This window comes from Bolinopsis microptera, chromosome 4 (assembly GCF_026151205.1).
Source record: "Bolinopsis microptera isolate Bmic1 chromosome 4, MBARI_Bmic_1.0, whole genome shotgun sequence".
NCBI lineage: Eukaryota > Metazoa > Ctenophora > Tentaculata > Lobata > Bolinopsidae > Bolinopsis > Bolinopsis microptera.
In genome coordinates, this window is record NC_087075.1 from 7,442,028 (window position 1) to 7,466,812 (window position 24,785).

At 39.5% G+C, this 24,785-nt stretch overlaps 1 protein-coding gene across 4 annotated transcripts in view; it reads left to right on the top strand.

Annotated features, from left to right (window-relative positions):
• The window catches only part of LOC134814507 (myotubularin-related protein 13-like), a 71,453-nt gene that overhangs the window by 6,125 nt on the left and 40,543 nt on the right, over positions 1-24,785 (top strand). For all 4 annotated transcript variants that reach the window (XM_063822655.1, XM_063822657.1, XM_063822658.1 and 1 more), the window contains exons 9-16: positions 167-283; positions 468-566; positions 4,269-4,394; positions 14,996-15,148; positions 15,458-15,555; positions 15,968-16,074; positions 17,386-17,546; positions 20,513-20,659. In XM_063822655.1, coding sequence (XP_063678725.1) covers positions 167-283; positions 468-566; positions 4,269-4,394; positions 14,996-15,148; positions 15,458-15,555; positions 15,968-16,074; positions 17,386-17,546; positions 20,513-20,659 — 1,008 coding nt within the window. The remainder of the gene's footprint in view (positions 1-166; positions 284-467; positions 567-4,268; positions 4,395-14,995; positions 15,149-15,457; positions 15,556-15,967; positions 16,075-17,385; positions 17,547-20,512; positions 20,660-24,785) is intronic.

Genomic DNA, 24,785 nt, shown 5'->3' on the forward strand with positions numbered 1-24,785 from the left:
ATCTAGTTGCTTGTCACGTGTCCTCCAGTCTAGTTTGGCCCACAAAGCTGAGATGTGCGACCACCACCTTTCTGGCTGATAGATATTATAGTTAATAGTAATAATATTAATTAATATTATAATTCTGCAATAATTTTAATACTTGCTATGATATTAACGTGTCCAGGGCCAGACAGTGATAGTGGATATTGACAGTGGAACGTTGAAAATACCACAAGATATAGAACTGGAGATCCCAGAACTTCCTGTTTCGTTCAGGAAATACCTGACGCAATGTTTGAAGGTTTGATTTAAGTTTTACCCAATGGAAGATAGCTTAAATGTTTAAATATTGCCGAATTTTAAATGTTAATAAACGTTGCTGCTTTGAGGCAGCTAATGGTGATTTAAACTGTTCAGTCAAATTTGTAAGAATTTGTTCTTTTCAACATTGATTTGATAGTTTTCTAAAATATCCCCCCTCCTAGTTGATACTGGACCCGAAGTACCTGCTGAGTGATCTGGCGTTTGCTCCTACTCCTCGAACTATATCCCCTCCAAATGTACAGGACAAAGAAATCAGGGCTGTAAGTAGACAATTAACTAATTAATGATTCATTTGCTGGTCAATTAGCGGGAATTTTATTGGTTCCTGTCCGGTATTTTCTGTCAATCAAGATTTAATATGATTACCCACTTGCAATTTTTAAGGGTTCTCAATTACCTAATTCAATGTTCGCCAATGATTGAATGATGAATAATAAATTCCTCTACCGCATATTTCGACAAATAATACCGCAGTTATTATAGTCCGTTTACCATCAGCCGTAAAAATGCCAAATTATCCGTGAGCTCCTTGTATTGTCGCACTTTTATTCGCAAACGTTAGTGATAAAATATATTATATATTATCAGTACTCCTCAATTTCCATCCTTGAAATAAGACCGATTCCATTGGAGTATAAAAGCAATGTATTGCAGCTGTAAAGAAAGCTCGATATATATTATGTAAGGGAGAGCTGAGCTGAATCGAGTATCGCCGGACCTAGTTTTAAAAATGTAAGTTCTTGTATCGAGCAAAATCTCGCTCGATACAGATTTGTGACAGTTAAGGAAGCCAGAGAAAAGAGAGAAAGTTTGAGCTACAAGCCAAGTTAGCACGGTCCGATATTATATGATATATATTGCTGGAGAGGAAGCTGTGTAATACAATGACGAGGGGAGTCTTCTAATTAGCTAACTAATTAGCTAACTATAATATAATCAGCCTTTAATTGGTCTGAAGGGAGAGTGTGGTGTATAATACCTTGTGCTCACACTTTACAGGGATGTATTGATAGATGTTACGTGTAGTTTGTGCTGTGATGATAAGCTGTAAGAGATCATGTAACACTACCTAATAAAGCTGTATGAGAGACTTGTCACGGGAGAGAGCGAGTTGTAACGCACACAAGTTGTGAAAAGTGGACGGGGGAAGTGAGGTTGTAATGTTGTCCAGTCCAGGGTAGGTGAGGTTTTAATGTTGTCCAGCCCAGGGAAAGTGAGGTTGTAGTGTTGTCTAGCCCAGGGGAGGTGAGGTTGTAGTGATGTCCAGCCCAGGGGAGGTGAGGTTGTAGTGTTGTCCAGCCCAGGGGAGGTGAGGTTGTAGTGTTGTCCAGCCCAGGGGAAGTGAGGTTGTAGTGTTGTCCAGGCCAGGGGAGGTGAGGTTGTAGTGTTGTCCAGCCCAGGGGAGGTGAGGTTGTAGTGTTGTCCAGCCCAGGGTAGGTGAGGTTTTAATGTTGTCCAGCCCAGGGAAAGTGAGGTTGTAGTGTTGTCCAGGCCAGGGGAGGTGAGGTTGTAGTGTTGTCCAGGCCAGGGGAGGTGAGGTTGTACTTTGTAGTGTTGTCCAGCCCAGGGGAGGTGAGGTTGTAGTGTTGTCCAGCCCAGGGGAGGTGAGGTTGTAGTGTTGTCCAGGCCAGGGGAAGTGAGGTTGTAGTGTTGTCCAGCCCAGGGGAGGTGAGGTTGTAGTGTTGTCCAGCCCAGGGGAGGTGAGGTTGTAGTGTTGTCTAGCCCAGGGGAGGTGAGGTTGTAGTGTTGTCCAACTCAGGAGAGGTGAGGTTGTAGTGTTGTCCAACTCAGGAGAGGTGAGGTTGTAGTGTTGTCCAGTCCAGGGTAGGTGAGGTTTTAATGTTGTCCAGCCCAGGGAAAGTGAGGTTGTAGTGTTGTCCAGGCCAGAAGAGGTGAGGTTGTAGTGTTGTCCAGCCCAGGGAAAGTGAGGTTGTAGTGTTGTGCAGCCCAGGTAAAGTGAAGTTTTAGTGTTGTCCAGCCCAGCCCCCAGGGGAGGTGAGGTTGTACTAGTGTTGTCCAGCCCAGGGGAGGTGAAGTTATAGTGTTGTCCAGCCCAGGGGAGTCGAAGTTGTAGTGTTGTCCAGCCCAGGGGAGGTGAGGTTGTAGTGTTGTCCAGCCCAGGAAAAGTGAGGTTGACGTGTTGTCCAGCCCAGGGGAGGTGAGGTTGTAGTGTTGTCCAACTCAGGAGAGGTGAGGTTGTAGTGTTGTCCAGCCCAAGGGAGGTGAGGTTGTAGTGTTGTCCAGCCTAGGGAAAGTGAGGTTGTAGTGTTGTTCAGCCCAGGGGAGGTGAGGTTGTAGTGTTGTCCAGTCCAGGGGAGGTGAGGTTGTAGTGTTGTCCAGCCCAGGGGAGGTGAGTTTGTAGTGTTGTCCAGATCACGGGAGGTGAGGTTATAGTGTTGTCCAGTCCAGGGGAGGTTGTCCAGCCCAGGGGAGGTGAGGTTGTAGTGTTGTCCAGCCCAGAGGAGGTGAGGTTGTAGTGTTGTCCACTGTCCAGCCCAGGGGAGGCGAGGTTGTACTTTGTAGTGTTGTCCAGCCCAGGGGAGGTGAGGTTGTAGTGTTGTCCAGCCCAGGGGAGGTGAGGTTGTACTTTGTAGTGTTGTCCAGCCCAGGGGAGGTGAGGTTGTAGTGTTGTCCAGCCCAGGGGAGGTGAGGTTGTACTTTGTAGTGTTGTCCAGCTCAGGGGAGATGAGGTTGTAGTGTTGTCCAGCCCAGGGGAGGTGAGGTTGTACTTTGTAGTGTTGTCCAGCCCAGGGGAGGTGAGGTTGTAGTGTTGTCCAGCCCAGGGGAGGTGAGGTTGTACTTTGTAGTGTTGTCCAGGCCAGGGCCAGGGGAGTTGAGGTTGTACTTTGTAGTGTTGTCCAGGCCAGGGAAAGTGAGATTGTATGGGTTGTTTGGGCTGCTACACAGTTTGGAACTCGTACAAGTTCCCACAGTTTACTACTCCGTACCATTTTGTACTTACCGTGTAGTTGTAGGTCTGTGTGTGTGTGTGTGTGTGTGTGTGTGTGTGTGTTCTGGATGTATGGAATACTTGGACTCAGTTTGGAATAGTGCCCAGAAGAAGAGATTTTTTAGGCATAAACTCTGTTGTTTCACCACTAAATTAAGTTATTAAAAAAAAGAAGTTAATGTGTGTAATAAAAACTAGAGCTCCCTGACCTATGGATTGACTAGGTCCTGTGAACTGTCAAATTTTAGGGGCTTTACTGCTCTGACCTTGGAATTTTAGACCAGATATGAATCGAATTTTAACACTTTAGTAATCTCTAACTCACACTTATATGTGTGCTTAAATCCGGACTAACCTCAAACCTTAAAACAAAATTCTAACTCATGCGCTGCTTAATTAATACGAACTTTAAATTTGGACCTTAAACTCTATTAGGTCAGACACTCATTTAAATTCTCCACAATTTTAACTTGACACTTAACATGATTACTCTCCTGAGCATACATAGGGCTCATTATCAAGAGATGGATTCATAAGAATACGTCTTACTTTAAATATTATGTTACTTTATGCTTTTTATCTTTTTATGAACATAGTTTGTCAGGATGTTGAAAAGAAACGTGACCTATACAAAATGTTAAATTATATATATTATTATATAGAAATTATCTGCACTGAATGATGTGAAAATGGACTTGAAAACGCATGGAAATAAACTGAAGAATCGTTGATAAATCAACTGTAAAACATTAAATAATTGTTAATATAAATGTACTTAAATTATAATGTCAAATAATTTGCTTCAGACACATGACAGGGGCCCTGGTCATCTTGTCACAGTAATCACATGGAGAAACCCCCAGAGAACTAATAATAACTAAAACTGATGTGGCAAAAATCTTTTAAAATTCAGCGACAGCCCTAGCCGCGAAGGTAAAATTCACTTTTTGAACTTATTTTCACTTATGACTTAAATTAAACGTCAAATAACAGGATATTTTCACTTTTTCAGGTGTTCATGCAGTTCTTCTCGTGGATGTTAGCACAGTATAGGTGTTGTCTTGTCGTAGTGAGGTCCCATCCTAAACCAGTTATAGTGTTCAACGACAAGCGTTTCCTCGAGATCAGATCTTTCCAGGTACGTTGAAGAAACATTAGATACTTCTTATCTTCGGTAGATATTATCTTACTTGGATATTTTCTTGCTTAAATATAATGTAGCTACCATTTTATTCATCATTGATCACATAGATCTAAGTTATTCCCATTTTGTTTTCAACTCAAAATCACCGTAACTTCATTTGGTCATAATTATCACGACATATTGAGATCATACTTATCTGAAGTTTTAATTAGTTTCCTCTGAATTCTGACTAATTATATTAATGAATCCTCTAGTTCAGTCAAATCATGTCCAGGAGTTTTGGACTATCAGATCAGTTTACTCCCTTTTTGTTTGCGGTTTGTTTTTACGTTATCCATTTGACAAGATCGAGCAAGTTTTAAAATGTTCCTTAAATCAAGGAGTCGAGGAGTAAAATCGTGGTTGTTCCTATTTTGTGGTCGCATAACCTATCAGTCTATATTATTTTTATACCGTTGGCGCCTTCTCTACGCTATTTTGTTTCATTTTCCCGACCCATAATCAAGTTTTCCCATTTTTCTATTCTTCAAACAAAAAATCAGGGCAGAATGTTCCCAACCAAAATCGGACTAAATTCCAATATTTATCTTTAAACTCAAACGATGAGTTTATAGTTTGTCGGTGCCTCTATTCGTCATTATGATTTCCCCGCTGTTTCAGACTCCCGACCAATATTCCAACAACAACCAGACATTGCCAACTATAAAATATTTACCACTCTCCAATGGATATCAATACTTCATGTCTCGCTTCCTTGTTATCATACCAGCTCAAATAACCTACTACATCCGTACATGGCCAAAAATGTATAATCATTGCCCATACATGGTCACAATCATGTAATCCAATGCCCAGCTGTTCAAGTGTAAATTTTCTGCCGATGGAATTCGATTATCTCATCATATAATGAGGCTAATTATCAATTACCAGTATATAATAACAATACCGGCTATTACCAGTTTATACTGGCTATCTTAAATGTACATCTGGTTAGGTGGGTGTTATCTTACAATACTACTAGTACTAGTTACTACCCGTCGAGATGTGCCCTTGTAATCAAATATACATTTCATAAAGGGAACAGAATCTAAATGAATTGCAGTTTTGACACACTGTTCGAACTGAAGCCTGACTTCTAGTTTCTACTGCATGATTTAATGATAACTCATCTGGTCTGGAGGGAGAGTTGTTAGGTTATCCCGGGTGATTTAAGTGTAATTTAACCGTGATATTACATGTTTACATGTTTAGCAATGGGGTAATGGGTATTTTAAAAGTTTGGGTTATGTAATGGGAATGAATATTTTATTATAAGTCAAGTTATGTAACGCATTCCTCGTTTCCGCTACGTTAGCAATGGCTGCTTTGCTTGTGTACCTTTACAGAGTACATACCTAGTACATTCCGAGTACAAACCGAGTACATACCTAGTACATTCCGAGTACATACCTATTCCTAACGCATACCTAGTGCATACCTAGTGCATACCTAGTGCATACCCAGTACATACCTAGTGCATACCCAGTACATACCTAGTACATACCTATTCCTAAGGCATACCTAGTGCATACCTAGTGCATACCTAGTGCATACCCAGTACATTCCGAGTACATACCTATTCCTAAGGCATACCTAGTGCATACCTAGTATTTACCTAGTACATACCTAGTGCATACCTATTCCTAAGGCATACCTAGTGCATACCCAGTACATACTATACCTAGTGCATACCCAGTACATACCTAGTACATACCTAGTGCATACCCAGTACATACCTAGTACATACCAAGTTACGGACAGTCCTACGCGACTATTGGAGAGTGTGTCTAAACAGTAATACCATGTTGAGTATAATATTAAATGTAAAGCGTCGAACCAATCGTGTTCTTATCACAATATTTACCACAAGACTTCTACAAAATACACACACCGTTTACATTTCAGTATGCGGTGTTATACTACCTGTCAGATTATATAGTGTGATAAAGCGTAAACTTAACAAATACTGTTACAATCTAACAATTTAAGTTTTAACTAAATTATTATCGAATAGTGATTACTAAAAGTTAACACATTACATACATATTTTACCTGTTATATTATGTATTATTCGAAGTATCCAGTGTTATTTTGGTCTTTATAACCTAAGTTTTAAAGTTTTAAAACTATTTGGTTACCCAGAACAACGCACGCGCTTTATCATGCACTATGTGTTTCGGTAAGCAATAGAAAATATAACATTACATTTTAACCAATACAATGTTATTAACTGTACGATCGGAATATGAATACGGTCTATACTATTTTAAACATGGTCCCGCGAAAATATTTTAAATAAAATGGTGGCAGATCGAAAAATTTAACAAATTTAAATACATTATTAATTAATAAAACATTTTCCCTACCTAGTATTCAGAACATGTGTATATTGAAGTTGGATTTACATTTTATTAGTGTATACTGTATAGTATATACGTATGATTATTATGCCCATAATTAATTCTGAACTGATATAAAAGTGCATAATTTTGATTTTATAAATTTATAATATATATTAGTCTCGCTCGAATGACTTAACTGTAAATCTTCTTTGGGTATATTTTAATGTCATGTAATAAAAGAATTTATTTATTTTAATATTTATGTAATGGTGATTGGTGGAGTATACATTTACTGGTTGCTAAGCAATTAAGCGATCTCACATTAACCTTCTCATATCCTCTACACAACTCATTACCTTACACTGTCGTGTGCAGACTAGGCTCTTAGTACATTAGATCTCAATAATTACATTTTATTTAATTACATATCTAATTACATTTTATTACATCTCTAATTATTGTGACATACCCCTCCTCCTTCTCTTCGCTGAATACCTCAAATGTTTGGAATGTACACTGACTGTTTCATAATTTCATAAGAAAAACTTAGTATTTCTACTCTCTGTTACGTTATAATCACGTACTCATGGAAAGGTGTGTAACTTCTGTATTAGAGGTGAGTAGAGGCCAATAGGATGATAAAATATGTTTCTTTAACTGACCACTAGTGCAGTAGTTGATATAAACCAAGTCACCTTCAAATGTTATGTAAATACATTAAATAGATTGGAATGTTATCAAACAAACTTCACAGGGATTAGAAATAATGCTTTATCGTTGTTGTACTGTTGTATGACTGAAACACATTTTAATATGCTGAACATACAACATAAATACTTGCTGTGACGTCACTATCCACTTAGCTTACTTTTAACATGTTATTAGTTGTTCAATCTAGGTCTAATGTATGTTGTGTGAAAAGGAAACAAGTAAATAATGAGTCTAAAATACTTCCCAATTTTAACTAATTTTAGATCGGTTTTAAGGGTGATGATAATATCTCAGTCGTGGGTAGAAAAAACCTTAACCTGGTAACCTTGTAGCCTGCACAGTGGCAATTCTAACTGCACATCAACATTTTTTGTGAACAAACTGATATGAATCCTATCTGCACAGAAAGACAGAATGTTATGTTGTCTGTACATTAAACTCCAGGCATGATCTCAGTTCTCTGAGCTGGGAATGCCGAATGATAATATATTAGTGTTATAAAAGTAAGTTAAAAGAAAGATATCTGAGTGACACTAAGCTATACTAAGTGACCTACCTACCCTACCTATGGGAAGCACCTCAACACAGTGCACATTACACATCACACTTGAACTCTGTGCTCATCTTTCTCATGACCTAATATAGCGTTGTACTAAGTTATGAAAAACAAATCACACTCGAAAGGGTAAGTAGAGTACTGTTACACGTCTCTACACTTAGGGAAATATTACTTTGGATATTTTCATCGCCTATCTTTGACTTGTGAATGTATTCACTATTCATCCAGTATTGTTGACCTATGATCATTTTATGAGATGATAATTTTATTTACTTCCCTTAGTTGATAACAAATCACGCCAATTATTATAAATCAAGAGGCTTGCATATAATGAACATATTGACACGGTTGCAGAGTTGAGTCTGTACGGAACCTAGTAGTTTCAGATCCTTGTTTAACTTGCCGTACAGCAAGGTCATCCACTACTTTAGCCCGGCGAGTCACATAACTCCCTCCACAACTCCATATCAAATGTTTCATATATACTAGCCGAGTTCACAAGTTATATCCTTGTGTTTGAGAAGAGCTCGTTAGAACTGCTTCCTTTCCCTTCAGTATCCCACAGTCTCTCGAGTTTCGTAACTGCCAGAGAACTCTCTTAAACAATTACTAGACTCGGTGATTATAAATCAAGAGGCTTGCATATAATGAACATATTGACACGGTTGCAGAGCTGAGTCTGTACGGAACCTAGTAGTTTCAGATCCTTGTTTAACTTGCCGTACAGCAAGGTCATCCACTACTTTAGCCCGGCGAGGCACATAACTCCCTCCACAACTCCATATCAAATGTTTCATATATACTAGTTATGGCAACTTCAGTCCCTAAAATTACTAATTGTACCGATTTTACAAGATAACTAGTATTTAGCTATTTTATCAAGTTATATGTTACGTGATCAGTAGAGATCAAGTTATCATTCCCGCTTACTGGGGGCAGTACTGTGTAGCAGGTGATGGGATGTACTTAAGGGATGTACTTCATAAAATATGTAGTAACTAGAAAATTAAGAGATTACTTGAAACAGAGAGACGTAGACACAGATCTTGTATGTAAATTCTTAATCGTTCAAATGTTACTACTAAGTAATACTTTCATCTAGTAATATGACCTGAGGTACAGTAGGTATAAACGTTTAATTATCTGTTTTGACTTTTGGCCAGATCATACTCTGTCTAGAACGGAACTTAACATTTGTATACAATTCAACAGTCCATGAGGCACCTACATGGGGTTCTGAGGTGGACTTTCGTGAGGCGATGAGGTAGCCATTATATGAGACCTTGCCAAGACATCCAGGTTTTAGAGTATTGGCACACCCTTTTGTTGAAATTCAAAAGTGCAATTATATTAAGAAATTGTAAATAAGGAGTAAGGACCCTGCCAAATTCAGCATCAATCCATCTACTTGGGTCTTAAAGTCTGTCCAGAGCCTTGTATCTCTTAAAAACAATCGCACACGGACTTTTTTGAGAAATGATACAAAATATGAAGGAGCAGGAGTATACCTGACTGTCCTGGATAATCGTAGTGGCGTAATGAATCTCTCTAGTGACAGCATTATAACTCATTATTGCAATCCAAGATCGCCCATAGTAAGAGTGAGTATTTAAAGTCATGACTAGGAACCGACCGGATTGGGGTTTTGGCTGCCGGACCGGATTCAGCCGGATTTGAATCTCAAATCCGGCAAGCCGGATTTTGCCGGACCGGAACCGGTGGTTTCAGAGTGACATAAAAGGCAGCCGGATTTTGCCGGATTTTGCCGGATGTTGCCAGAAAATTTCCTTCCTTTTCACGCTTAATCTTCATCGAGCACTTGTTGCAGCTTGCATAAGGGATCCCATTTTCTCCTGAGTAGAACAACCAGACGGACGATGTTTTAGATTTACTACTAGACATTGTTTAAACAAGCAGTACGTAGCAGATACAATGTAACACGAGTGGACACGAGTCACGACACTAGACGAGTAATTATCAGAAATGATATCTAATTGGCATATGCTGCCAGACCCCTGATTGAGCGCGTTTGTGCGAATTCCCTTTTTTTTCATGCAGGTCTGAGTATCATTGGGTCACGTGACTTACAACCAGAGGTGCTTAATAAGGTTGTTCGGCACTGTCTAGTACAGTACTAATCAGGGTAATCACCGTCTGGCGTCTAGAGCTCAGTAATGAGCTAATTAAGTAGCTACCCAAACCCTGAACACGTGACCTTCATATTTCGTATTTCATAATCAGAAGATTAAATACTGCCAATGTTGCGATTATAGCCAGGGGCTAGCCCAGGGAGGTGGCTGAAAATATTTTCCTGTTTTTTCTAAGTCCGCACCTACCCCTCGATACACAATTCTGGACTCAAGGTTTCCCCCGGTAATGCGATCTCGGAAGGCAGGTCTTCCCTCTGCAACACGAGCTCGGAAGCGGGAGCTCTCGATACAGGAGGTGCGTCTCGAGAACGACTCGGAGCGAAAAATTTTCTAAGTCAAAATTTTTCTGAAAACCACTTTTTTTTCCACGATTCAGGCTACCCTGTTCATTATTAGCCGAAAATATTTTTTCGGTTTTTCGAAGTCCGCACCTATCCTCGATACACAATTCTGGACTCGATGTTTCCCCCGGTAATGTGATCTCGGAAGGCAGGCCTCCCCTTTGCAACACGAGCTCGGAAGCGGGAGCTCTCGATACAGGAGGTACGTCTCGAGAACGACTCAGACCGAAAATTTTCGAAGTCAAAATTTATCAAAGTTTTTCTGAAAACCATTTTTTTCCACGATTTAGGCTACCCTGTTCATTATTAGCGAAAATATTTTTTCGGTTTTTCGAAGTCCGCACCTACCCTCGATACACAATTCTGGACTAGAGGTTTCCCCCGGTAATGTGATCTCGGAAGGCAGGTCTCCCCTTTGCAACACGAGTTCGGAAGCGGGAGCTCTCGATACAGGAGGTATGTCTCGAGAACGACTCGGACCGAAAAATTTTCGAAAATTACTATTTCTAACAATTAATGCTACTTAATTCATTATATAAGCCAACAAATTTTTTTTTGATTTTTTCGGTAAAAAAACTGAAATCCGGCAAAAATCCGGCAAATTTTTTTCCAGCCGGAGCCGGAACCGGAACCGGAATTTGAAGCTGGATATCCGGCCGGAACCGGATTCAGCCGGATTTCCGGTCGGTTCCTAGTCATGACGTCATGAACCATTCAAGTTTTAATTAATCCAAGTGTTTAAAATTAAACAGCCTTTCTCTGGTAAACTCAAAACTGATAGATATCTCATCAAGCACAGTTCAAAGTCATGATTTATGTAAATTGTAAGGATGTAAAATTGTATACTTAAACGCTAAACGTATTATATATATACATATCACCGGAGACTCGCGGGCGGAACAAAATATTGCACGCGCGTGCAATATTTCATATGTCCCCGAGGGCGCTAGCCCGAGGAGGACATATTTTCGTATAGCACGGAGGGCCCATCGGGCCCGAGTGCTATACGATTTTTCCGCCCGCGGGTCGAGGTGATGTGGATTATATCCACCAGCGGGCGTTTTACAGTTAATATATAATCTTATAAATAAACAATGGAGCTTGTATAAAAGTCAACTCTAGAAAAGGTCGCCACTAATTGTTGTAACCATGGTAACACGTCACGTGTTCAATGTAAGCCAATCATAAAGGGCTGTGTCGTATATAGGGGCTGGAGATAAGAGATCCATACTGGCACTGCATTCCTGGGCCGTGAGAATAATGAATGTAATGTCAGTGACGATGAATATCAATAATAGGGGGATTATTATAGTGCTGATGTGTATTATATGTAGTGTGTTATAATAACTTTGATATAAATCAAAGTATCATGTCATCTGCTCACGAGCTGCATGAGCAGCCCTACCGGACACAAAAATAAAATATATATATCTCCGTGCTATGAAAATATTTTAGAGAACTCCGGGCTATATTGCTACTGGTCAAATTAAATGTCACTTGTTAGCGGGCTATATCATGAGCGGGCTGTAGAGATATCGGGCCCTTTGACAGCGGGCTGGTGAGAGCCCGCTATGCGAAAAAGCGCACGCTGGTGGATATAATACTATATACTGTACTTTAACTTTGAGTAGCCAGTACAAACTTTAGCTAAGTTGTTTTACATTTACAGTTACACAGTATTATATTTACCACACACATTACACTAATTTAGTATTGTGTAACCGAGACGACAGTGTGGTTTACGTAATGATTATAATTTAATATCCTAAGTAATGTTATGTAATTATGTATAAGCGAATACGTAATAATATGTATTATATTATACTGATATGATACAAAATGTTAGGTTTTATTAATATGATAATTTATCAAATTTACCTCATTGACATCATTACATTGCTCTGCATCATCATATTGCTCTGTGAAACACTCATTTCACTATTCAAACAAATAAAGTTCATCCTCAAAAAGAAAGAAACAAATTTTATTTTCTGATTTCAATTGAAATTGATAAAATTTAAGTTTAAAGCACTTAGAACTAGTCCTGGCCGTATTTCCCGCAAATAACTCTCCCAATTTATCTCCCTAAATGGAATTACACAACTCTAACAGATCACGAGAAAATGAGTCACTCAGTCGGACAGCTAGTAATAGTAATTGATAAAATTCCAAGCTCTTCATTTGGAATTCCATTCGATCATCTTGTCCAGGATACACGCGTCGCAATCTCAAGCAATAATAATCAAGAATTATATTTATGATTTGAACTTTCCCACTCTTTTAACCACACTTACTGAGTCGCTGATATTCAACATTACAACATTATCGGAATTAACTATTGTCACGTTTGTTTACACCTCCATTATTTCCCGTATATCATTTAGTTTTTACACAACATACGCACTAGGGTTAAATCACTTTCACACTTGCTACACCTCACATCCCCACAAACAGCTGCTTTTAAACCTGCAGTTCACCTCATTCTAATCTACCTTGCAAACACGCATATTTAATTTTAATGACTCGCATAATATACTGCGCATAATGGTTTACATACCAGCTAAATTAATTATGAACTCTCACATAACTTACATAAATTAAACCTCCCATAATCCATATATCTTACAACTCATACCCAGTCATGAGTCAATTTATACAGAGCACTTGGTACACGACACAGCACTTGTTGGTACATGACAGCACTATTGTACACTCTTGCTCAGACTAAAAATACACGTTAATTAAACTGGGTGCGCTTCTTTTGGTGTGCAGACTTGTTCTAGATCCTGATAACTGATTGGCTTAAATATATCACGTGTTGGATCCTGATTGGTTTAAATCTATCACGTGTTGGATACCGATTGGTTATATTGTGCCACATGGATGATTGTGATTGGTTACTTTCTGTTGCGTGGTACGAATGAAGGTTGGTGAAACTGTTCAAACCATGATAATTTTCACGATTTTAACTTTTGCTTTCGTGACAAGAGGTGATTCATACAGCATAATGCACGCAACACGGTTTACTACATGGTCAATAAAGCAATTTCTCACATTCATAGCTCCTCCCTCAATTCAATAAACTATTATTATAAACTGATATATAAAAATATATCACGGCCAACAGGCATTTCCTTCACCTGCTGCATTTAGCAACATTGTGTAAAATCATGCTCATTTCCTTTCTAAAATATCTTTAATGGCTCCAGATGTCGCTCCAGACAACATGAAAACAATTTCGTTGTTACTATACAATTTCTTTGTTACAATGTAAATTAGCAATTTATTATCTCCACACTTTAAACTTGTAACTCAAATATCAAACACCCTGCAGTTCCTACTAAACGCGACTTAGCGAGGAACACTGCGTGATCAGCACCTCCAATTTACATTAATACCTTTTGCAACTTGTCAAAGTACAGCCGTGCAAATTTGCTGCGGTTATTAAAGAGATCTCTTCGCAGCAGCATTATAGGTAGCAGCATTATCATGAAGGGTACTTAGTGAAGGGTAGAAACTTACATTATTAAGAAGTGTAACCTGGACGAATATTGGGCTGGTTTGAAGTGCGAGATTAATGAAAGTTGCACAGTCAGGGTTTTCTGCGAGTAGTAGAAACCAGGAAGCAGCAATCATTTAAAGACCCCTATTTGAAGACCCCTATAATGCTTCCTTCCCTTAGTTTTAAATTGGAAGGCCCAATAAGATCCCCCAAATAAGATCGGTCCTTATTGGGGGGGGGGGGGGGGGGGGGCCACATTATATAGACTCCAAATGGCAAATTGAAGGTTATAAAATATATGGTATAATAATATATAGTCCAAGCTTCAAACAAGTGGGCATTACATGTGACAATACAAGATGAGTTATGCAGATGCGTCACTTAGAAACGGAGGATATTGTATAAGGTGAGCGTCAGTAACCATGGAAACGGAGGATATTGTACAAGGTGTGCGTCAGTAACCATGGAAACGGAGGATATTGTACAAGGTGTGCGTCAGTAACCATGGAAACGGAGGATATTGTACAAGGTGTGCGTCAGTAACACGTTTGTACCGTCATCTCACCCAAAAAGTAATAAGCTGCCTGGTCTCTGCTTTGAGCGGAGTGTTGTATACACTCTTAAATATTCTTATTGTTGTCATACATTATTATCAACTTACTCTATGCTTTAATTTTCCACTATTAATTGCTAACAATGTATTTTATTCTGTGTTTTTCTCAACCATATGGATTATGGGCGCTGTGAATAATACGGATTGTCATTATTCTTTTGTTGGACTTGGAGATTCAAATCGTTGCCTAACAGAAATTTATTCTTCGTCATCATCTATTTTAATGCAGTCTTTACTCTTTAGAGTAATGACCGGCTAGGTTTATACTTATATGAGTTATGACAAATCGTAAACACATAATACATATAATACATATTTTAACCACATATTTTGTGCAGAACGAACAGATAGTGCTCAGATTGTTTGAGACGATGGCGTTCTGTAACTTTATAGAAGACTACGGTCCACCATACAGAGTGTCCACCTTGTTTGACGAACTAGCTAGAGGTTGTAGCGTGGACCCGCCTCGGTGCTGTCCCAACCAAGATCAGGTGGGTTATTAATTAGCTGATTACATAATTAGTTTGTTAATAATGTGTTGGAATTTATGTTATAACTTTTTGTGTTACTTGAAGTTGATTGCTCCTGTTTATTGGAAAATAAATTTATTTTCATTATTATGTCATTGCGATTTTATGAATAGTTGTCTGTTAATAATAATAGTAAAGAATTTATTGACAAGATATGATAATTGTGAACTATGCATCTATGATAGGCTACAAATACACATGTTTTATAACCAATTAGCTAGAGCTAGATAATAGTTTATTTATAGCCCTGAATAACGTAATTGTTTTCAGCGCCTCCCAACTGAAACAAGGGAATTAGCACAGAGACTTCTGGAGAACGAGGCGTGCATGGGCTCCGTCCGGCCAACTAAGGGACCCCCTGAAAACATGTGGGTTTCATCTTGTGTCTTATCTTTTGATTTTAGCATGATCTTTTAATTTTATCTTATCTTTTATCCTATAACATTATGATCTTATATTTTTTCTTCTTTGATTTTATTTCAATCATTAGTTTATCAACCTCAAATTCTTGGTAAGTTAATGATCCATCTTTTAAGCCGTTCAGAAACCACAAAAGAGCTTATCAATTTATCATGATCACATCTAATTTGAGAATTTACAGTTTTAATTAGATGTAAAGCTTCCAAATCTGCTTTGACCTCATTATTTAAGTGCTGCACTAAAAGAGTGCTTGTGATCGCAGCTAACGTCATGATGTACAACGCCCAGTATTCCGAAATGACCTAAAGTTAATTAATAGTTTAATTGGCTAATTAATTAATTAACTGCCCTAATCCACAGAGACGAAGTGAAATTCCCACGGTTGCGAGAGTACCGAGTTAGTGAGTTACTCGAGGGTTACGGTATAAATCTCCAGTCTCGGAAACCTAGCATCACCATGGAACCTCGTAAGTCAGCTCTGTTAAAGCCACAACTTTTGTTTTTGTTTCGAAGTCTGTTTTACCCTTACAACAACTTTTACCTTTACTAAAAGTCCTAATACGACTCAAGTACAGTAAATCCCCGATTTACCGCAAACCCCGATTTACCGCAAACCCCGATTTCCCCCAAACTCCGCGGTAAATCGGGGTTTTACTTTGATATATTATTTGAATAACGTAGTCTGTGAGAGATACACCATTACAACACACCGCTCGCGCTCTTTACCCTGTAAAATAGTACTTTATACTTTTATACGATATGACACGTCTGTCTAGACACCTTGTTACTGCTAGTCACCAGTTACAACTGGCAACTGGTTATTACTGGTAACTGGTTATTACTGGTAACTGGTTATTACTGGTAACTGGTTATTACTGGTAACTGGTTATTACTGGTAACTGGTTATTACTGGTAACTGGTTATTACTGGTAACTGGTTATTACTGGTAACTACGCTGTAAACTTTAAGTTCTGTACCAACCAACTGTAAGCCTCTGATTCCCACGTTAGCCATCATCGTAGTCTGATCAATACCCAAAATTTAATGACGGAAATGACTGAAAGAAGGCAGGGGATAACCACGATTTACACGATTAGAAAATCTATTTGTTATACAGGAATAATTACAATTGTAAAGTATGAAATATCTTACTTCCCTCTGAAGTAGAACACTAACAGTTGATGAGAGAGCTTCAAACATGGCGATGGAGGGAAGCGGTGGCTCACCGCAGGGAGGTAAATCAATACCTGTATCGCGATGGTAACCATTTCCAACCATTTCAACCGGCCTTCCGAAAGTTACTAAATACTTCTGAAACCAAAACAAGCATTCAAGCCTGACTGTGTCCGAAAACCCTACCTGGGTCCTCAACAGAAATTTTAACACTGTATGCTGATTGCTGAGTACAGATAATCTTTGCAATTTGTCAGGATTTACCATTTTCCCGCCCTCCTGAAATAATATCTGTACATGTAAAATGTACCGCCGCGACAAAGGGGAAGAGTTATATGTGTGTTGACTGTGCGGTGTGTGTGTCAGTGTGAGCGTAATAACTTTGTACAGTTTAGTACGGGTTTGTTTAACACTTTGTATCCTCTACTCAAAATAAATTTAGTGTTGTCTCAGTTCGTTAGTTTGGAACTTTGAGAAGTCTCTGTTTATTAACTATGTGTACATCTGTAATTCATAATATATATCGAGCGGTAATGTTATATTTATCTATTTTAAACTGCTCACTTAATCTATCGATTAGTTAATTAATCGATTATTTTCTTCAGATTGTACGGAAGCGAAGTCGATAATCAAAGACCGAGCGTTACCAGGCGAGGTTCTCCCATACCGAACCGCTAAAAAGAAGATAGAACTCCGGAAAATGAACAACGCTCTTTTGAACTGCCTGACGGCCATGTTCAGCAATCAGATATTCAACGCTCGGAAGGTGATAAGATAAGCCGAAAATATGTTAGGAATTCAAAAGGGGGGTCCAGATATGACATATTTAATATAATATGACATGTGTAGTAAGTGTTGAGATTGAGAGTAAATTGGGTAAACCGTAAACGACACTTTTCCCGAAACGTATCTGATAACTGATTCGTAGTCCTCAGGAATGTCACTAAGTATTTATTTGACCCATAATAAAAAATGAACACTGTAATGCATAGTTTCCAATTATAAACGTTGCTGGTGGTACATTCCATTCATCTGTTAAGAACTTGATTTCTTGAATAATCTGTAACCATAATAAAAAATGAACACTGTAATGCATAGTTTCCAATTATAAACGTTGCTGGTGGTACATTCCATTCATCTGTTTAGAACTTGATTTCTTGAATAATCTGTAACTTTTTTTCGGATTCCAGAAATAAGCTAGGAAATTCCTAGTACAGCTACATATTACAAATGCAGTGTATTGAGCAAATTCAATTTGCCCGTCATAAACGTCCGAGGTTGATTAAATCATACTGTACGATATTATAAGTATTCAGCAAATTTCATTCACAAGTATTCACAATATGTGTACCGGAATACAAGTGCGAGTTTATATAATAGTTGCACCTGATAATATGGTACTAGGTGAGAAGCGCGAGTCATATCCACACTAGATAATCCGACTGAAGCTAATCAGACGCTACCGAACATGGAATGCCTCGCTCGGGTGGTACAACGCAGTAGAGACACGGCGTCCGGATCTGCACGGCACATGGAATGTTTAAAGATTGGCCCATGGCCATATGATGTGATACCTGCGAGAGCCCGGAATGAGAGGTTCTTTAAAGTTGTCGGTCACACTAGATAATCCTCTCCTGAAAACACTTGATAAAATGATTCACACGAGTGTTTTAACAAAAATCCGTTCCTGCAACCCAGGAATATATCACCCACAATCCTGCAAAACTCTACAATCTACATGTTTCAAATATATAGGAGGAATGTTTGTCAGAAGAATACTAGACATCACTCGGACGACTATTATAGCAGAATATCTCACATCTCACACACAAACCACCCAGTTATATAACCGTCACAAGCTCACACACACATATCACACCTGATATACATTACTTTCACACCCGCATTCCGGGAAGTGTTGAGAGTTTGGTCGTCATTTGAATGCCGTGTGTACGGTGCAGTGGAGAGAACATCAGGAGTTCCCATGTGTAGTTGGGAAGTGGGAATGTGGGATGCATGTATTATTTAAGAGGTGGAATGTACGTGAGATTGTATACATTGTATGACAAAGGAATGTAAATATTGTGGTTTTGGCAGCCTGCCAAGGTAAAACCTCTGAGATTACCGGCGAAGGATCTGGGTAAGTTTGAGCAGAGGTAAAATAAATTACAGTGAATAATGGATAATATTTATAACTAAATACGGAAACACATATTATATTTTACTGCACTTGCATGCCATGCCATTTCCATAGACATTATTCTTGAACTTGAAGTAGCTTGCACTAATGAAATATCAAGATGTTATAAAAGATTCATCTCTTTTTCCAATCGGTAATTCCTGGAACCGGATGCAGATAATTATACTTTTTGACAAAAGATGAAGAGATAAAGTGGTATAAATATTATTAAATATTATCCGGCTCTCTCTTCTTTCCTATAATTTTGTATGACATATTTGAATTCAACAATATCGACCAATATTGTCACAGCAATATAACGTTTACATACCTAATAGAGCGGCAAATTTTGTACGGTATCTTCTCGATAAGGTCGAAGTGTGATATTGGTTACGATACATGCAAGATATTGTATCAAATACTGTAATAAATAATCTTAAGAACTGAAACCAGAATATTTCCCGCTCAACAACCCACACTCCTAGAAATATTCCAGTATTTCAGAGCGACACTCACGCCTCCCTACAATACACACAGTGTAAGTGTGTGTTCCACAACACTTGCGTTGGTGTTATTAACACACTGTACACAGTATTTCCACCCTGCTTATATATAATATAATATATGTAATATGGTGTACTACGTGCAACAATGACAAACATGTATATAACACACACACACACACACACACACACTGCGTAATTAGAAGCAGACAATACATGGTCCAATCAAAAACCCGGAGGTGGGTCACGTGGGCGGGGTGGTCACGTGGGTTACCATGACTACCTACCTGGTCACGTGGGTTACCATGACTACCCACGTGACTGGGTGTATGTCGTGTGTGTTTCACTGTGTGTTAAGTGTAGTATACCAGTTGTACTGCGAGATGTTGCTGTTTAGATGGAAATGTGATTAAACTAAAACTGGGATGGACAATTATAAACGAAAGTTATTTCAATGATACTAGATAATAAAATATAGTTAACTTAAGAAACCGTAAAATTTAGATTGTCTGTTGTACGTGAGTTCCCAGATTTGTGTAAGACCACCTGGTTCCATGTGGCTGCATTCACTTGAACACGTACATTGTGATCAATAAATATCATGGATTGTCAATATACATAGTTTACATGGTTTAACCACTCGTATTATCCTTGTTCAAGATTCATCTGACTCGCCAAAATTTTGTTCTGGTCTAAGTAGCTTGTTTTATCTTATCCGGTCTGAGGTTATACTGATAATTAAGCAGGATGGAGAACGTCTTTTATCATAATTTGAATCTAATGAAATCTATTAACACTTTGTTTAGTTCATCTTTAACGTAGACTTACGACAAAACAAATCATTATTTCATAGTGTATTTATACATGTATTTCATACATAAATCATTATGTACCTTCATAGCGGGAGGTACTGTTTGAAGTGTCTTTAAGCGCCAATACAATCAATAGTTGAACCTAATTCGAATGATTAGGTTGATTTTATAAAATGTCGATTATGTTGAGCTATTCTCATTAGAAACTAATTGAGACTTTAATAATGGTACGTTTCAGATATTACCGAAAGCACGTTACGCGTTAGCGTACTCCTCGGTGCGGAATAACTTCGTAGCAGAGCTGAACAAGATACCCAACTCCAGTACTTCCCTCTCCCACTCCCAATTTGATATCCTAGCTGTGCTCATCAACACTGCTCTAGAGGTAAACGCGACAAACTGACAAACTGACAAACAAACTGACAAACAAACTGACAAACTGATAAACTGACTGGCGAATTTATTTAAAAACTTATTGGCAAACCGACGAACAACAAGAACACATTTACAATCAAACATTTAAACATACATATTTTCTGTACCCTACGAATTTACATTTAAATAGTGGATAATATAATTTTGACTTTTCACAGCTCTATCTCACCCGATGTTAAACACATTCAATTATTCAATTCGACCAGACTATCGGTAAATAGTACAAGCTAAGCATTCACAGCTGATAAAGGAATGTTGGTTTCAGTGCCAGTCGATACAAAATATGCATCATTCCTCTTCACAAAACTTTTCACGGTGTCACACAGAAGCACTGAGTACCTGTTGGACAGGTATTTGTAGCACGTATAATGCAGGGAACAGTACTACCTGCCTCGCTACTTTGTTTTAATATGTATCAGGCTCAGTGTCCGTACCAGGCACTATCCGGCCCGGATTGAGAACAACTTGTTTAAGAAGTTGGTGAGGACAGTAACTGTTACTCCGACAAGGTATCTCCTCCTCTCTCCCCGTCTTTCTGCTCTCTCCCCTCTTTTATCTCTCCCCTCCTCTCTCCCCTCCAGCTCCTCTCTCCCTGTCTTTCTGCTCTCTACCCTCTTTTCTCTCTCCCCCTCCTCTCTCCCCTCTTTTCTCTCTCCCTCCTCTCTCCCCTCCAGCTCCTCTCTCCCCTCTTTTCTCTCTCTCCCCTCCTCTCTCCCCTCTTTTCTCTCTCCCCCTCCTCTCTCCCCTCTTTTCTCCCTCTTTTCTCTCTCCCCTTTTTTATCTCTCCCCTCCTCTCTCCCCTCCAGCTCCTCTCTCCCTGTCTTTCTGCTCTCTACCCTCTTTTCTCTCTCCCCCTCCTCTCTCCCCTCTTTTCTCTCTCCCTCCTCTCTCCCCTCCAGCTCCTCTCTCCCCTCTTTTCTCTCTCTCCCCTCCTCTCTCCCCTCTTTTCTCTCCCTCCTCTTTTCCCTCCAGCTCCTCTCTCCCCTCTTTTCTCTCTCCCCTCCTCTCTCCCCTATTTTCTCTCTCCCCTCCTCTCTCCCCTCCAGCTCCTCTCTCCCCGCCTTTACCCCCTCGCCGTTCCATCCTCGAGCTCCTCGACTAGATTTAGCGTGCAATGTACATTTATGTATATGTCATACAATGTAAAATGTACAGTTCCCACTTTCCTCTTCCGCCAGAAGCACCAAATCCAGCCAAACAACTTTCGACGATACTACCAGATCTTTTTCCCAGGACAGAAAAAAGGGGCTTGTATCATTAATTGTGGACACAAATACATTGCGCTGATCTTCCAAGAAACTTTGGCTCTAGCGAGAGAAGTGAGAACTACAGTAAACTGTAGATTATCTGAATATTGGTCCACATAATACTACTCAGTACATATTATTGTTATTACCTGCCTAATTATCTATGTTACACTTGGGTGTTTAGCGTACGTTAGAAGTTCCCAAAATTGGTCAGTGTTCACATCATAACAGGCTAACTACACTCCACAGTTCATCTGACAAAAAAAGAAGACAAAAAGAGGGGGGCTGAAACACCTCAAAATAAGTCACGTGCTTTGAGTCACAATTATCACGTGCGACTTGGTATAAAGGTATAAAGACGAATAGTAAAAACTTATTTATAAACTGTAACGAAAACTTATACCTAACATAAGTATAACATATTAAGTGATAAGTAATACCACAACTTCCAATCTTTTTCTTCAATGTCAATAGTTTGAGATCAACATGGAAACTACATTTCCAGCTTCAACATCAATATCTACCCCACACTTCTAAGTCGCTATAAGTTAACATCATACATCACAGCTGTGCTACAGGGAACCGGTCAGGAGGGCGGAAGACGCGTGGGCGGAGGTCGCGTAGGCGGAAGACTTGAGGGCGGAAGTTTCCTAAAAGGTTGGACACGAGGGCGGAGGTCGCGAGGGCGGAGGTCGATCCCATGATTTGGGCGGAAGTCTCGTAAAACGATCACATGTCCTAAATGCTCGACTGGTAATACTACAAAAGGGACAAAACCTGAAACATCACACAACGTACTTCAAATTGTATAAATTATATAAGTTATATTCAATCATTTTAGTGGTACTGATTTCGAATTCTTTGTAACTTTAAAAACAAAATACACAGGGTTATAGAGAACGCTTAAAGGTAATATAAATCACAATGTAATCAATCAATTTTGTCAAAACCCGAATAGAATAATATCATGCAATAACATAAACATTTCACATAGCACTCTTTAGCAAATCAATATAGGTTAAAATATCATCCTCGTACGAATGGTAGTTCTGAACTATGCTGAGGATTCTTCTATCCTTGTCGCTGTTGGCCTTCTTCCTCTTAGGCGGCTGCTCTCCAAGCGAATTCGCTAAGATCTTCTTGTCTGTCGAGGACTGTTCCATCTGGACTGCTGCAATGAAATTGTAGATGGTCGGGTTTGCGTGTCCGACTAGAGCAGAGAACTTCTTGTTCCAGGACTCCACCACGTTGTTTGTCCGGTTCATGTTGAAGTGGCTGCGTTCATAGGCATTCCACGTGGACGGAGGGAATTTAGCTCGTCCGGTGCCGGAGGCAGTCGTTAGTCCCTGGATCCAAGTGGTGTGGAAGTATGCCAGGAGATCGTCAATGGCGAGGCCTATCGGTATCTCATCCAGGATTCTGAAAAACGCTTCGATGACGTCCTCGGTGGGGATGAAGGCTAGGAGCATCAGTCTCCGTCCTCTTCCAGTTGAAGATCTGCGAGGGATGAAGGTGCTCTGGGTCTAGGGTTTCCGTATCGGCGGGCTCTCTGTGCCCTCTTCTTCACCGCTTGTTCGTTGGGGAGGCGGGCACGTGCATCCTGAGACATGGGACCAGTAACGGAGCAAACGATGTTGTGGTTAGTAGTCATCGTCGTAGCAGCCAGATCCTGGACTTTAGCGAGGACTTCTTTCAATTCACAGTCAGCGATATCAGCGTCGTGGTTATGTATCTGTGTCACTTTCACCAAGGATTCGTTCAGGGTATACAGACGACCACGGCAACAGTCTTTCTTCCTCACACATCTCCAGGCTTGGCGTCCATCGGTGGTAAGCTTTCCATCCTTAGAGTAGCGGAAACCACCGTGTAGGAGATTCTGACTGGTAGGAGTCCTTCCTCTGATAATCTTTACTGTATCTTCATCGTACATGGTTGTTATTGTAGTAGTTGAGATGTAGCTGGAACTAAATAATAAGATACTTCTATTCCCAACATCGGTCTTAAATATACTAGTTGTCTCTCGAGTCGTCTACGTTGTGACTCAAGTTGTTCGTTTCACTGTGCAATCTCTTCGTGTGAAAACAGTTGATCATATCCCAGATCAGTTTACGTGATGTTGTGATGTCCTCACATACCGTTGTGTTATATGAGATCATGACCATGGTGATTCATGACGTGAGTCGAAGTTATGTATCACGTGACTCGATTCGATAGTTTGACTCACATGACACAAGGGCTTCTGGGATATGATCAACAGTTTTCACACGAAAAGATTGCACAGTGAAACGAACAACTTGAGTCACAACGTCAGAATCTCCTAGTCCAGATGGAACAGTCCTCGACAGACAAGAAGACCTTAGCGAATTCGCTTGGAGAGCAGCAGCCTAAGAGGAGGAAGGCCAATAGCGACAAGGATAGAAGAATCTTCAGCATAGTTCAGAACTACCATTCGTACGAGGATGATGTTGTGCTATGTGAAATGTTTATGTTATTGTGATATTATTCTATTCGGGTTTGACAAAATTGATTGATTACATTGTGATTTATATTACCGTTAAGCGTTCTCTATAAGTATAACCCTGTGTATTTTGTTTGTAAAGTTACAAAGAATTCGAAATCAGTACCACTAAAATGATTGAATATAACTTTGATTGAATATAACTTATATAATTTATACAATTTGAAGTACGTTGTGTGATGTTTCCGGTTTTGTAGTATTACCAGTCGAGCATTTAGGACATGTGATCGTTTTATGAGTCTTCCGCCCAAATCATGGGATCGACCTCCGCCCTCGCGACCTCCGCCCTCGTGTCCAACCTTTTAGGAAAC